Here is a 14,795-nt window from a genome sequence, read left to right as displayed (position 1 = left end):
TCTGCCTATTGTGCTTATTTTGGATCTCAACGAATAGGTGAAACATATATTTAGGTTGCAAACATCCTGTAAGAAATAACTACAATACATAATGATTTCTTAGTGTTTCGCATATCTTCTTGATGGAGGATGGGGTGGGGGTTGAGACTCGTATGACTTCGTAACAGTGGAAAGTGTGGCGTTCACCTACTTAGAAGAAGTTGGTAGCTCAAGCTCCGGAATGTGTTCTGCTCCAGCCATCATTACAGGGTAACTTTCTGAAAAAAGCAAATTGACTGTGAGCTGGACAGGGAAGAACCTTGTCTCCAGACCATCTCACTTTGTTAAGAAGAAAGCAGCCTGGTCTGCTGTAAAAGAAATAATAATAATAATAATAATAATAATAATAATAATAATAATAATAAAGCATTGATGCATGTTGTGCATCGTCCTAAATGCTCATACTTGCTCAGGAATTTGGCCAGGATGAAGTGCCGAGTTAGAAATGGCTTCGCAAGACATCTTGGTCACACCCCTCTTGGCTCTGGGAGAAACAACCTATCCAGATCCACCACAGGGCTTAACTGTATTCCCATATGCCATGAACCTGTTTCTCTGCCCAAGGACTGTGTGAAGAAGACTTGGTGGTTTTTCCCGAAGACCTCACATTCTGCAATTCAGTGATACTGTTGTATTTCTCACCTATATCATCTTTGCCATGAACAACTATAAAGGATGGGCAAAACTTGGGAGTGATGGTAAAGACTGGACAGGCTACTGTCTCATATTAGAAAAGAGTATTTTAGCAGTTCTAAATTACGGGTCTAAATTAGCTTTTCTCTAATCTTTGACTAACTCAGGAACGGAGTCGGACAAATTAAGACAAGAAACCAAGTATTAGGCTGCATTGAAAAACTGACAGATTGCTGGATCCGGATGGTATCTTACAAGGATTCAGAATGAATTTGTGATCTTCTCACAAAATTATGTAACTTGTCTCTGAGGTTTGCCTCCTGAGGCATTCTCACAGGAGTGTACATCAGTATTTGCAGTCCAAGTGTTGCTTGGTGTTCCTACCTTTCCTCGTTGCACAGAACCATTTCCCTCTGATTAATTTCCCCAAGCACTTAACTTGCATCCGGTTTCTCTACACACCTCGTTACTGAATGCCTTCACCATTTAAGTTGTTTCTTACTGAAAAGCCCGAGATTGTCTTGGCTTAAAAGTCCTTGCTGTGGTGGACATAAAATCACTGCTTTGTGTACGTATGTGAGATGCCACTGGATTAGCACTTGAACTGCTGCTTCTCAGCTTTCATTTTAACTAATGAAAGTTACGTGTACTTAAGTGTGCTAAGGACTGCTGGCTAAATAAGATCTCAAGTGGTTAAGGGAAGGGGTCTGCTGGCTTTTCCTCTATCCAGCAAAACTAGAAACCATACACGTGCATAATTTAAGGGGGCCACTTCCTGTACTTCCAACTTTTGTAGAGCATTACCAAGCCCTAGTAAATTACTTCAGTAGCATTTTTCGTCCTAAGTGAACAAAATGCTATTGGGATGTACACCCAGTGGAAGTCTTAACACTTTGTATCACACTATTAGAATATCCAGCAGGAATTACTGAAGATAATGTGGTGCAATGAAAGATAAAAAAGGGATGAGAATACCATTGTTTTCATTTATTTTATTTTATTAGCAGTGATACACAATACATTTCAATACTTACATGATTCAGCAGGCTGCACAGCTCTCCCATGAAATCAGTTTTTTAACATTGCATTTCAATTGTGGGTGAGGAAGACTGCGTGTAAAAAAAGTCACAGAGCACTTAGTGCATTGGATTAAAAAAAATTACAAAAGGTACATTTTAATGTAACACACTAAGAACATACTACATTTTTTCATATGTTAATTCATGACCACACGTCGTGCAGGTTTTCTTGTATAGGTCTTCATCTATCATTTCTTCATCTCCGTAGTCATGTTGATGAACGCTTGTATCTTTTTTCCATACGCTACTCCTTACAGCTCGGCGTAGTTCTAATACAAAATGAAGAAGAAAATTATTCAAGGCAGACCAGAAGCCCCCACGTTTTTCTTTCATATCCTGGAGATGGGCTCCAGCTTTCAGCCACGATCCCTGATTTGTATATTGTAGTCCAGGATTTGTAAGAGCAGAAAAACTGCAGAAGTCTTCCCAACATTGGAAGTTCCAAAACAATTATACCAAACTGAAATATTTCAGAGGACCAAACTACAGAGAAACTATCCCATAGATGGGACTAACTCCCTCCCCCCCACCATAGGTAAAAAAGTAAAGGACCCCTGGATGGTTAAGCCCAGTTAAAGGTGACTGGGGTATGGCACTCATCTTGCTTTCAGGCCGAGGGAGCTGGCATTTGTCCACAGATAGCTTTCTGGATCATATGGCCAGCAGGACTAAACAGCTTCTGGCTCAACGGGACACTGTGATGGGAACCAGAGCGTACGGAAACGCTGTTTACCTTTCCGCCACAGTGGTACCTATTTATCTACTTCCACTGGTGTGCTTTCAAACTGCTAGGTTGGCAGGAGCTGGGACAGGGCAATGGGAGCTCACTCCGTTGCGGGGACTCAAACTGCCGACCTGATCAGCAAGCCCAAGAGGCTCAGTGGATTAGACGACAGCGGCACCCGCGTTGTACAAGTACCCAGTAAGCCATTCAGTGTGCTAGAAGATGAAGACACCTGTTGTTTAACTGGTAGGTTTGTGGGGTGGGGTAGTCAAGCTCAATTCACACTCACCTTTAACTTTCTTATCAAACTTCTTTTGTTTCATCTTCTCTCTGTTGTCTTGTCTGCTTTCCTTCGCTTCCTCTAACGCTTCTTCGCTACCCCAGATTTCAAGAGAGCGCTTGATCACCTGTAGAATAAGACATTTGAACGAACAAAAAACCGGTCTCAGAGTTTTATCTCCGTTTGCAGCGCACTGTGGTCTACGCCCAGAGGCTTGATCTGTGTAGGCCTCAAGCCTGCATGGATCTGTTCCAAGGGAATTCCTCTGGTTCACTATAAAAATGGGACACACAACTATGCAGATACCCACCTCATTCGTTTAATAAATGTCACACTACTTCTGTACCAACACGAATAAAACTAGATACATAACCTGTATCCAGCAAAGGCATTTGTAACAATGCCGCCCTTTCGAATTAACATGTAGAAGGGATTCCTGCATGTAAAGGGAGGGATGTTGAGGAATGTACATAAGTGTTCAGAATAGGTAAAGGGACCCCTGACCATTAGGTCCAGTCGTGGACGACTCTGGGGTTGCGGCGCTCATCTCACTTTATTGGCCGAGGGAGCCAGCGTACAGCTTCCAGGTCCTGTGGCCAGCATGACTAAGCCGCTTCTGGTGAACCAGAGCAGCGCACGGAAACGCCATTTACCTTCCCGCCGGAGCGGTACCTATTTATCTACTTGCACTTTGGTGTGCTTTCAAACTGCTAGGTTGGCAGGAGCAGGGACCGAACAACAGGAGCTCACCCCGTCACGGGGATTCGAACCACCGACCTTCTGATCGGCAAGCCCAAGGCTCTGTGGTTTAACCCACAGCGCCACCCGCGTCCCTAAGTGTTCAGAATAGGGCTTGGGAATAGCAGCTTTTCAACATCGTGATGTATCACCAGCCAAACACTGTGATGTTGAAAAGCGAAGTGAGGGACGAGCTGCGTTGGACCCTGTCCCGCGAGGCGCTGGGGTGAAACTGCCTCAGCTCCTTGGCAGGAGAATTGGCAATTTCACTCCAGTGAGCCAATGCATTTTGTTCCTCCACACTCCCTCTGCCCCCAGTGCCCGGGCACTAAGGGAAAAACAAGCTGAATTACCTCCAGCGCCTCGCAGCTTGTTCTTCCCTCAGTTTGAGGACCAGAGCGCGAGGGCAGCCTCACCTGGTGGTGTGTCGTGGGTGAAACCACCACTGCTCTCTCACTGCCAGGTACCCAATTAACTTTTCTGCCTTTTGTCTTCACTACTGCAAATAAAAACTGGGTGTGTTTTTTTATAGAGAGATCACACATCATTGAAGAAAGCTCAGTACCTGTAGCTTTAAGTAAAGTTTCATGTCACCCCATCGCGGATTATGAGGGTTTTTCTTCAGGATAAATCTTAGCACCGGTTCTCTCTTGTCTAAATCACAGTCTTTCAGAAGATATTCTTGCTTGGCTTCACTCCTTGTTATGAGTTTATGCTTTTCTTCAACATCTCTGAAACAAGGTCCCATTCAGTGAAACTAAGACCGTTATTATGTATGAGTTGCTATTTTCTGAGCTGTAAAGCGGTCCGTCAGCAATCTGATATGGGAAGGTGCGTTACACAGAGTTAGTCCCCCGGTCCATGAGATCTTTATTGCTTACATTGGCTAGAAGCGGTTCCCCTGCTCAGCCAGGAGATGGTCGGGCAGGAACCCAAGACCTTCTGAGAGCAAAGAGTGGTCTCTCTCTCACTGAGCCATGGCCCTCTCCCTTCGGTCCTATGCATAAACACACACAAGTAAATCCTACTACAGTGGTACAGTGGTGCCCCGCAAGACGAATGCCTCGCAAGACGAAAAACCCGCTAGACGAAAGGGTTTTCCGTTTTGGAGGTTCTTCGCAAATCAAATTTCCTATGGGCTTGCTTCGCAAGACGAAAATGTATTGCGAGTTCCTGCGGGTTTTTTTCCTCCCCCCCCCTTTTTCTAAGCCGCTTATCCGCTAAGCCGCTAATAGTGCTAATCCGCTAAGCCGTCAATGGGCTTGCTTTGCAAGACAAAAAAACCGCTAGACGAAGAGAATTGCGGAACGGATTCTTTTCGTCTTGCGAGGCACCACTGTACCTCGGGTTACATACGCTTCAGGTTACATATGCTTCAGGTTACATACGCTTCAGGTTACAGACTCCACTAACCCAGAAATATTGCTTCAGGTTAAGAACTTTGCTTCAGGATGAGAACAGAAATCGTGCTCCGGCGGTGCGGCAGCAGCAGGAGGCCCCATTAGCTAAAGTGGTGCTTCAGGTTAAGAACAGTTTCAGGTTAAGTACGGACCTCCGGAACGAATTAAGTACTTAACCCGAGGTACCACTGTATTTTAATGTGGCTCACTGTCCTAAGTGTGCCTAGAATTGCAGCCCACAAAACTTAAGCCAGCCATGAATTGCATCTCATGGTTAAAAGGCATTCCCGGTTCTAGTTGCTCAGTAACTGCACCGAAGCAGCAATGATCCAGGCAAAGTTCAGCAATTTTGGACACAATCCTAATCCCACTTATTAGGGTATGGGCGGGGTATAATAAATTATTATTATTATTATTATTATTATTAATTACAGTGGTACTTTGGTTTAAGAACAGCTTAGTTTGTGAGCAACTTGGATTAAGAACGCCGCAAATCCGGAAGTAGGTGTTTTGGTTTGTGAACGGTGCCTTGGAATAAGAACACGTTCTGCTTCCTGTTGAGTGTGTTCGATTTGTAAATTGATTCCTCCGCTGCTATGGGAAAGCATGCCTTGGTTTAAGAACGTTTTGGTTTAAGAACGGACTTCTGGAACAGATTACGTTTATAAACCAAGGTACTACTGTATTATTAATTATTATTATTATTATTATTATTATTATTATTATTATTGTCTTCACTGGGCATAGTGTGTATTCCATCCAAGTAAACATACAGGGCTATCCTGTACATGCCTTTACAACGGGCAGGTCATGTTAGCGTGAAAATTCAGGTGCCTTTTTGCTCAGCTGAAACATACGACCTTTAACAAACTTCATCATACTTTGCTGAAATGAAGTTTATCAAAGAAATTTATATTGAAACAAGAATAATTTTTACAACACAAAACTACGCACACAAAATATGAAATATTGAGGGCATTGAGCCACAGCCCAAGCTGTGGCTCCACTGGCACAAAATATTTCCATGTCCGCAATGGAGTTTCCACTTTCTGTCCCCTCTAGCTGTTCTGTGCACTCTCCAAATCAGCTCCAGAGAGTTGAAGGATCCAACAGGTCTCCAGCTTTTAGGGGACTACACTTCCCATCATCCTTGACCACTGGCCCTGCAAGCTAGGGATGATGGGAGTTGTAGTCCAAAGACAGCTGGAGACTCAAGTTTGGGAAAACCTGCTCTAGAGCAGTTTTGCAGGGAGAATGAGAGAAATGGTGAGTGCCGCTTTCCCAGTAATAATAATCATAACTTAATTACTTGCACCCTGCCCATCTGACCGGGTTCCCCAGCCACGCTGGGTAGCTTACAACAGAATACAAAACAACACAGTGAAACATCAGACATTAGAAGCTTTCCAATACAAGGCTGCCTTCAGATGTCTTCTAAAGGTTGCATAGTAACTTATCTCCTTGACATTTTATGGGAGGGCGTTCCAAAGGGCAGGTGCCACTACCAAGAAGGCCCTCTGCCTGGTTCCCTGTAGCTTCACTTCTCGCATTGAGGGAACCACCGGAAGGCCCTTGGTGCTGGATCTCAGTGTCCGGGCTGAATGATGGGGGTGGAGATGCTCCTTCAGGTACACAGGGCTAAAGCCATTCAGGGTGCTAAAGGTCAGTAGAATCCTGCTGGCCACAGCATTGCATACAAACCATTATTTCCCCCTTTCGTTATTTGCTATATACCTGCAATTATCGCATGTTGCTAGATCAAAGTGGTTCATGAGGTAGGAATCCATGAATTCTTTACCACATTCTTCACAAATAATGTAATCAAATTCTAACACAGGCCCTGTTTAAAAAAAGAATAAACAACAACAGGGCGTAAGCTGTTAAAGTGCATTCAAGATAGCAAAAATATTTTTTTAATTTTAAATTTATTTCTTGATATTTATTCAGAGCTACACAAAAAATACCCATTACAAAGTATCTTTTTATAATGTACTGATATAAAATAGCTACTTAGTCTAAAAAGAACAAAGGCAGAAAGGATAAAAGACAAGAAAAAGGAAAACCTGAAGAAAGAAAGAAAGAAAGAAAGAAAGAAAGAAAGAAAGAAAGAAAGAAAGAAAGAAAAAGAATAAGAGGGCTTCTGACTCTCTGTCCTGCAGCAAAATATAGTATTTATGCATGCAGCCTTCATATTCCTTTTAACATTCTTTACATTCCCAGCCCTGTGAGACCAGACTGTTAGATAATTATGAACAGATGCACAATACAGTGGTACCTCGGGTTAAGTGCTTAATTTGTTCTGGAGGTCCGTTCTTAAACTGAAACTGTTCTTAACCCGAGGTACCACTTTAGCTAATGGGGCCTCCCGCTGCCGCCGCACGATTTCTGTTCTCATCCTGAAGCAAAGATCTTAACCCAAGTTACTACTTCTGGGTTAACAGAGTCTGTAACCTGAGGCGTCTGTAACCTGAGGCGTCTGTAACCTGAAGCGTCTGTAACCCAAGGGACCACTGTACAGTGGTGCCCTGCAAGACGAATGTCTCGCAAGACGAAAAACCCGCTAGACGAAAGGGTTTTCCGTTTTTCGAGGTGCTTCGCAAGACGAATTTCCCTATGGGCTTGCTTCGCAAGACGAAAACGTCTTGCGAGTTTCCCCCCCCCTTTTTCTAAGCCACAAAGCCGCTAATAGCGCTAAGCCGCTAAGCCGCTAATAGGGATGCTTCGCAAGACGAAAAAACCGCTAGACGAAGAGACTCGCGGAACGGATTATTTTCGTCTTGCAAGGCACCACTGTAATGTTCATCAGGTCTTTTAGAAGAACACATTGCAATGTGTGCTTGTACCAGCCTTTCAGACAAATATTTTTATGTCTCTGCAAGCAAGGAATTTCTCTTTTGGTTCAGTTCCCATTTTCCCCTCTCATGGCACCTTCCACTAACTACAACAGCAGCTGTTTCCTGACTGCCATATTTACCAGGGAGATGAACAACTTTCTCTGCTTTGTTTTCCTCTTCCTCCTCCTCTTCAAGAAAGAATCCTCCCCCGGTATCGATTATCTTTGGAGGTGCTTTCACTTTGGAACTGCCTGCAGAGACAAACAACAAAAATAAACTTTGCAATCAGTACCTGACACTAATGTAATAGTCTATTGGTAGGTGAGGCAGCCATGTCTAACCTTGCTCAAATGTTAAGAAACAGCCCACAATCCCCCCCCAAAGGAGTATCTATTGAAATCCAATACATTATTATTGCATTGCTTTAATATCCTATTATATCCTATATTTCATCCAAGGTGGCATACCTGGTTCTCCCTCTCTCCATATTATCCTGACAACAACCCTGTGTGGTAGGTCAGGCTGAGGGTTGGTCACTGACCCAAGGCCAAGCTTCAAGGCCATTTGGGGTTTGAATTCTGGTCTCCTAGATCAGGATTTCCCAAACTTGGGTCTCCAACTGCTTGTTAGTTTTTTGGACTACAGCTCCCATCATCCATAGCTAGCAGGACCAGTAGTCAGGGATGATGGGAATTGTAGTCCAAAGACCTATCCTAGATCCTAGTCTGACAATAACCACTATACCACACTGGCTCTCTATACATTTAAGAGATCCCCATTCACTTTTAAGAAGGCGGAGGATCAGATTGCTAGAACTAATGAGGAAGATGGGCCAGAGGTCTCTGAAAGGTCTCCTTTTAAGTGGATTTGGGTCGTCGACATCAAGGATCACCCCAGGTATTTTCTATCCCTGGACCATAACTCCAAAGCTGGTGGCAACCACCTAAGATTTCTGCTTTGTAGCATTACAGATTGAAGGCTTTCCCTTCTTGCCTGGATGTTTTTAAGGAACACTACATTAGCCTCCTTCAGGAGCTCACAGACTTCAGCATCACACAGCCACAAAGGAAACCCACAACTTCCCATCATAATGTGCCTTTTACTTTCCTGTATACTTTTGCTAGCCATATGCACGATAGGGCGGTTCATAAAAAACTTTTTTTTGAAAATGCCTGCTCCAAAGGTCTGAAATTTCAAGAAAATAGCTGTTTACTTGGCCGTTTTCCTATGTCGTGAAGGCTGAAATTTCAGTTCAGTGGAGCAGGGTCAAGATATTAACTGATGTGCATGAAATTTCAGATCCAGCTATATAATCCCTAGTGTAGTAAGATAAGACCTTTGGAGCAGGCTTTTTTTTTATTTAAAGTTTTTTTATGAACTGCCCTAAATTGCACAACTGGCTCAGACTACAGAAGCTTCAGAGGCAAGCCCAACGTCGAAAAGCATGACAATTTGCTCTTTGGTCACAACATCAACCCTCCACTGCGGGTGGGGTGGGGTTTGACTAGATGAGCTTTGGGGGTCCCTTCCCATTCCAAAATTCTAAGATTTCCCTCTTCCCTATCCACATGCCTCTCTTACCAGCTGGAGGCTAACCTGCACAAGCTACCTGGACCTGTCCATTGTGTATTACACTGCAGTGCCAAGCGAACCTTCGCCGGTAGGAGGGTAGGGCCTGGTAGCCAGCCTTGCTTGCCTCAGCATCAGTGCCCGCTGGCGATTCCGCTCTATTTTTGCCCTCATTGCGGCAGAGAGTACGGGTTTCTCCCCTTCAGAAGCAGAAGATTCCATGGCCGGATTCAGAGACAGAAATCTAGAAAGGTTAAATTGAAATAAGAATGATTTTTTTATAAAAAGTGGTGCTGGAACTCATCATGTTCCTTCTTCTCTTTTTAATTTTTTAAATTTTTTAATTTATACATTTCATTAGTTTTACAATCAATTTAACGTTTCAAAATTTGACTTCCTCCTCTTTCTGCTGTTCCTTAAAATCATTTTTTAATATCTTTTTCATATCCATTTAGCTTGCTCGTTTAATAATCTAAAGTAAATATACACTCTTACAAAACTGAAGGTTATTATATTAATCCTGCTAATTTTTGTGTGTTTACAATTTATCTGTAAATATTCAATAAACTATTTCCATTCTTTTATAAAAAGTTCATTATCTTGATTTCTTATTTTTTCAGTAAGTTTCGCCATTTCTGCATATCCCATAAGCTTTTGTATCCATTCCCTTCTTCTCTTATAATGGCAGTGGTGCCCAGTGCCGGAACAGAGTTGCAGCAAGTTCCAGCTGGAAAAAGGCCCCATGATAATAATGATAAGGGAGGTGGTAGAATCATAAAAGGTAAAGGTAAAGGTACCCCTGCCCGTACGGGCCAGTCTTGACAGACTCTGGGGTTGTGCGCCCATCTCACTTAAGAGGCCGGGGGCCAGCGCTGTCCGGAGACACTTCCGGGTCACGTGGCCAGCGTGACATCGCTGCTCTGGCGAGCCAGAGCCGCACATGGAAACGCCGTTTACCTTCCCACTAGTAAGTGGTCCCTATTTATCTACTTGCACCCGGAGGTGCTTTCGAACTGCTAGGTTGGCAGGCGCTGGGACCGAGCAGCGGGAGCGCACCCCGCCGCAGGGATTCGAACCGCCGACCTTTCGATCGGCAAGCCCTAGGCGCTGAGGCTTTAACCCACAGCGCCACCTGCGTCCCTGGTAGAATCATAAAAGTAGCCAAAAGGATTGCTAGCTACCAACCAGGGGAATAGGCAGCAGGTGTTGGTCCCATCATTCCGGACCTCTGGTTCGGTGAGTTAGGGATTTCATGCATCTCCATCTGCCACCTTCATGTGTCTGGTAAAGTCCTCAACACCTCGTGCGCCAATAAATTTCCTAGTCTCCAACAATACAGTTCTATGCATAGCTACTCAGAGGCATGACTTCTGAAACTGAATTCAGTGCAGGGTGGATAAAAATCAATGATTTTTAAAAAAAATCAGATTTTTTTTAAAAAAAATTAAATCAGTTTTTTTAATTTAAATTGGATTTTTAAAATAAAATGCTTTTGGAGGAAAATATCTTTCTAAAGATAGCTTTCTATTTAAGTTACATTACAGTCCAGGAAATAAGGATTTGTTGTAAGTTTTTCATTTGTGCTGAAAATCAGTCTAAGTTTTTTTTTTTTAAATGTTTAACCACATCAGTTAACAAACATGGATACATATGCTATAACGTTATTGTATTAGTGAAATAAATTGTTTAAATTGCTATTAAGGAAATGATTAATTTTCTCCTTCCAATAAAGTACAGCAGAAAAGTTGTCCATATATAAACAGTTAACTTACCTCACAATAATTTCATAATTATCTGTCTATGTATTTCTAATAGTATAACCAAATCAGTCATTTTTGTTATAACTGTAAAAACTACTCTGAAAAGTTATTGTTCCAAAAATGAAACCTTCATCTGGTTGTAAATATTAAGATTATACTGGCAGGAATGCCTTTCTGTAAAAAAATAAAATGATTTCAAATCAAGTCTTACTGACTAGTGATTTAAATCATCATTTAAATCGATTTGCTTTAAATCAAATCCACCTTGATTCAGTGGGACTTTCAGGTAGAAGTGGGTGTGAGATTGCACCTTGAAACGAGACCTTTCCTAGCATTTGTTCTAACAGGCAGATCTGAAAGCAAATGCTTGTTTTGCGCTTACCAAACCGGTAGATCATCATTTTATTCGTATAATTCAGGCCATGCTCAAAGCAGCTTACGGCACGGGAAAAAAAATACGCAATTACAAAAGCAAAGCAGTCACAAACAATAAGCAGAACGCATCGAAAAGTCCACAAAATGGAGCAACTGCCACGTAATAACTAGTTAAAAGAAATAAAGGCACAAAATATTAATATCAAATAAAATAATGAGTTAAAATAAAATAAAATAAAATAAAATAAAAGCATGAGATTTTTAAATTTTTTTTAAAAAAAGATGCAAAATATGAATAGCAGCAGAAACAACCACAAAACCCAACAAACAATACTCCAGCCCCGATCAAGCTACAGGGGAAAGGCGGACTTGCCTCTGCCAGCCGCTTTCAGCCCTTCTGCAAAAGTGAGAGGCGACCAAGACATCAACAGGACCCGGAAAAAGGAACCTTCCCTGCCCACACAAGGCTTGGCTTCTTGAAGCCGTGTGCGCATGCTCCAAGAAGGAAGCCGTCCCTTTAGAAGCGCTCGGCTACTTCCGTGACTATAGAAGTACGAAAGTATAGAGGCGGCCGTCCATAGAGACGACACTTCCTCGTTCCTACTCAGAGGCTTGTTTTGTGTGTGGTTTTTTTAAAAAAAGTGTAAAAGACGCCTGCTTCTTGGGAGAAAAGCAATGACAAACCTAGACAGCATCTTAAAAAGCAGAGACATCACCTTGCCGACAAAGGTCCATATAGTAAAAGCTATGGTTTTCCCAGTAGTGATGTATGGAAGTGAGAGCTGGACCATCAAGAAGGCTGATCGCCAAAGAATGGATGCTTTTGAATTATGGTGCTGGAGGAGACTCTTGAGAGTCCCATGGACTGCAAGAAGATCAAACCTCTCCATTCTGAAGGAAATCAGCCCTGAGTGCTCACTGGAAGGACAGATCCTGAAGCTGAGGCTCCAATACTTGGCCACCTCATGAGAAGAGAAGACTCCCTGGAAAAGACCCTGATGTTGGGAAAGATGGAGGGCACAAGGAGAAGGGGACGGCAGAGGACGAGATGGTTGGACAATGTTCTTGAAGCTACCAGCATGAGTTTGACCAAACTGCGGGAGACAGTGGAAGGCAGGAGTGCCTGGCGTGCTCTGGTCCAAGGGGTCACGAAGAGTCGGACACGACTAAACAACAACAACAACAACACTTTGAGGCAGAAATGAGAGCCGTATCAATCAAGAGCAGACTGTGGCTCCGCCTCCAAGAAAAGGTGGTGCAGCAGTAAAAACTACTAGCACTTTTTGCAAAGCATGGTTTCAAGATTGGATGGAGGGGTCGGACTAGATCAAGCATAGGCAAACTCGGCCCTCCAGATGTTTTGAGACTACAATTCCCATCATCCGTGACCACTGGTCCTGTTAGCTAGGAATGATGGGAATTGTAGTCCCAAAACATCTGGAGGGCCAAGTTTGCCTATGTCTGGACTAGATGATCCTTCCCTCAGGATCCCTTCCAAGTCAACAATCCTATGATTCTATGCAACACGGTCCATAGGTTGGATGGCCACCTTACAGTGCCAGATTTACGTATATGCTAAAGAAGCTATAGCTTAGGGCCCCACTCTTTTGGGGGCCCCTGGAAAAAAAATTAAAGAAAAAAACTGGATGTACATTTCCAAAGTATAAGATAAAAAACAAATAAAATAAAACCTACATACAGCAACGGTGTTGTGTGTTGTTTAGGCTCCCGTGATGTAAATAATGGGCCCCACCTGCTAGCCCGCTCCCTAAAATATCACTGGTTTGCTCATTTCTATATACAGTGGTACCTCGGGTTACAGACGCTTCAGGTTACAGTCTCTGCTAACCCAGAAATAGTACCTCGGGTTAAGAACTTTGCTTCAGGATGAGAACAGAAATCGCATGGCGGCAGCAGGAGGCCCCATTAGCTAAAGTGGTACCTCAGGTTAAGAACAGTTTCAGGTTAAGAATGGACCCCCCAGAACAAATTAGGTTCTTAACCTGAGATACCACTGTATAGGATGCCTACATTCTGTGTGTGCAAATGGTGTTAGATACCTATTAGGTCCATAAATTACTATATAGCATATATTCAACACAAAAAACAGTGACAATTTGTTGCTGGACATATAAAGGGTCCCATTACCTTCAGTAGCTTAGGGCAAGGAAGGTAAAACAAATGTGTGGCACTCATGACAACAGACAGCAGAGTGCGCTAAAAGCATTGTGGATTTGTACATCAGTCTTCATACAAATGTAGAATTGATGGTATAATAGCCTTAAACTGCAACCCTGTGCCCATTTAGTTGGGAGTAAGTTTCACTGAGTTCAGGAGCAAAATTGGTGCTGGATTGGACAGCAATTGTATTTAGGATTGAGGTTTATTGTTTGTTCCTGTTTGACCTGACGTGAGGGGAGAGGAAACACACTGTTTGATTAAACTGGAAGTTGAGAGTACTGAATTTAAAAGATCCAAACAGAGGGATTCAAATGCAATGGGTCATAAGATCAGTACAGTATTTTAATACATGAATGCTTGTAATCAGACAATGTTACTCATGTACCTTAATGGTGATCATATACTAACCAGCAGTTCAATGTGAACTAAAATAATCCAGATTTTTAATGAAAACTCATTTATCCCCATTCAACATAATGGCATTGCTTTCTGGCTTCCAGAAAGGTAATTTGGAAATTAGTCTAATTGATGTCAGTGGAACATGTTTTCAGCTACAGTTTTTGGGTTCAGAGTGCAAATTGCCTTAAAAGTCCCAGCAGCACCTATATGTGGATTAAGTTATTTTGGAATTAATTATGTAATTACATAATGTGTCATGTTTTTATATACATTGGAAGCCACCCAGAGTGGCTGGGGCAACCTCGTCAGATGGGCGGGGTACTACTACTACTAATAATAATAATAACTTGGCCTGCCATGTTACGATATGGATGCAATGCAGCTGCAAAGTGCTAGCTTGAAAAGTAAACATGATGGGAATGCGACTGCCCGTGGGAATCAGAGGGACAGTCTATTCACAGTGCGAAGCACCGGAATTAGCTCAGAGTGTAATATGAGCTCTTCCGTTTATTCCTATCCAGGAAGTGTTTGTCACTAGACTGCTGGAGCTTGAAGAGAGCAGTCACATTTTTGTAATGCTGCAAAGACAGAAATAAAGGCATGTAAATACGTTTCTGTCTATCTCTTTCCCCTGCCCCGGGGGGGGCAGGAAAGAGGGGTGTGTTCTTCTCACGTTTGAGAAGAATCGCCGATCGAGACCTTGCCTGCGCCTGCTGCGGAATGCAGCCAGGGAGGTCAACAGGGAATCAAGCCGGGTGCCTAGGAGTGTTGCCAGTTCCTCCTG

General features: G+C 42.9%; 1 protein-coding gene across 2 annotated transcripts; it reads right to left on the bottom strand.

Annotated features, from left to right (window-relative positions):
* Positions 1-1,649: 1,649 nt before the first annotated feature.
* On the bottom strand, positions 1,650-11,891 carry XPA (XPA, DNA damage recognition and repair factor). 2 transcript variants are annotated; one of them, XM_079959904.1, is made up of 7 exons: positions 11,801-11,891; positions 9,380-9,540; positions 7,868-7,978; positions 6,628-6,733; positions 4,059-4,224; positions 2,765-2,882; positions 1,650-2,020 (listed from the first exon to the last, which is right to left on the bottom strand). In XM_079959904.1, exons 1-7 carry the CDS (start codon positions 11,854-11,856, stop codon positions 1,872-1,874), a joined length of 867 nt encoding a protein of 288 aa, XP_079816030.1. In that variant the 5' UTR covers positions 11,857-11,891; the 3' UTR covers positions 1,650-1,871. The 2 variants fall into 2 exon arrangements, with proteins under 2 accessions (XP_079816030.1, XP_079816029.1); XM_079959903.1 differs by having other exon boundaries at positions 11,805-11,859.
* Positions 11,892-14,795: the final 2,904 nt, after the last annotated feature.

This window comes from Podarcis cretensis (assembly GCF_951804945.1).
Source record: "Podarcis cretensis genome assembly, chromosome: 17".
Classification (NCBI taxonomy): Eukaryota; Metazoa; Chordata; class Lepidosauria; order Squamata; family Lacertidae; genus Podarcis; species Podarcis cretensis.
This window is presented reverse-complemented; position numbering and strand designations above follow the sequence as displayed.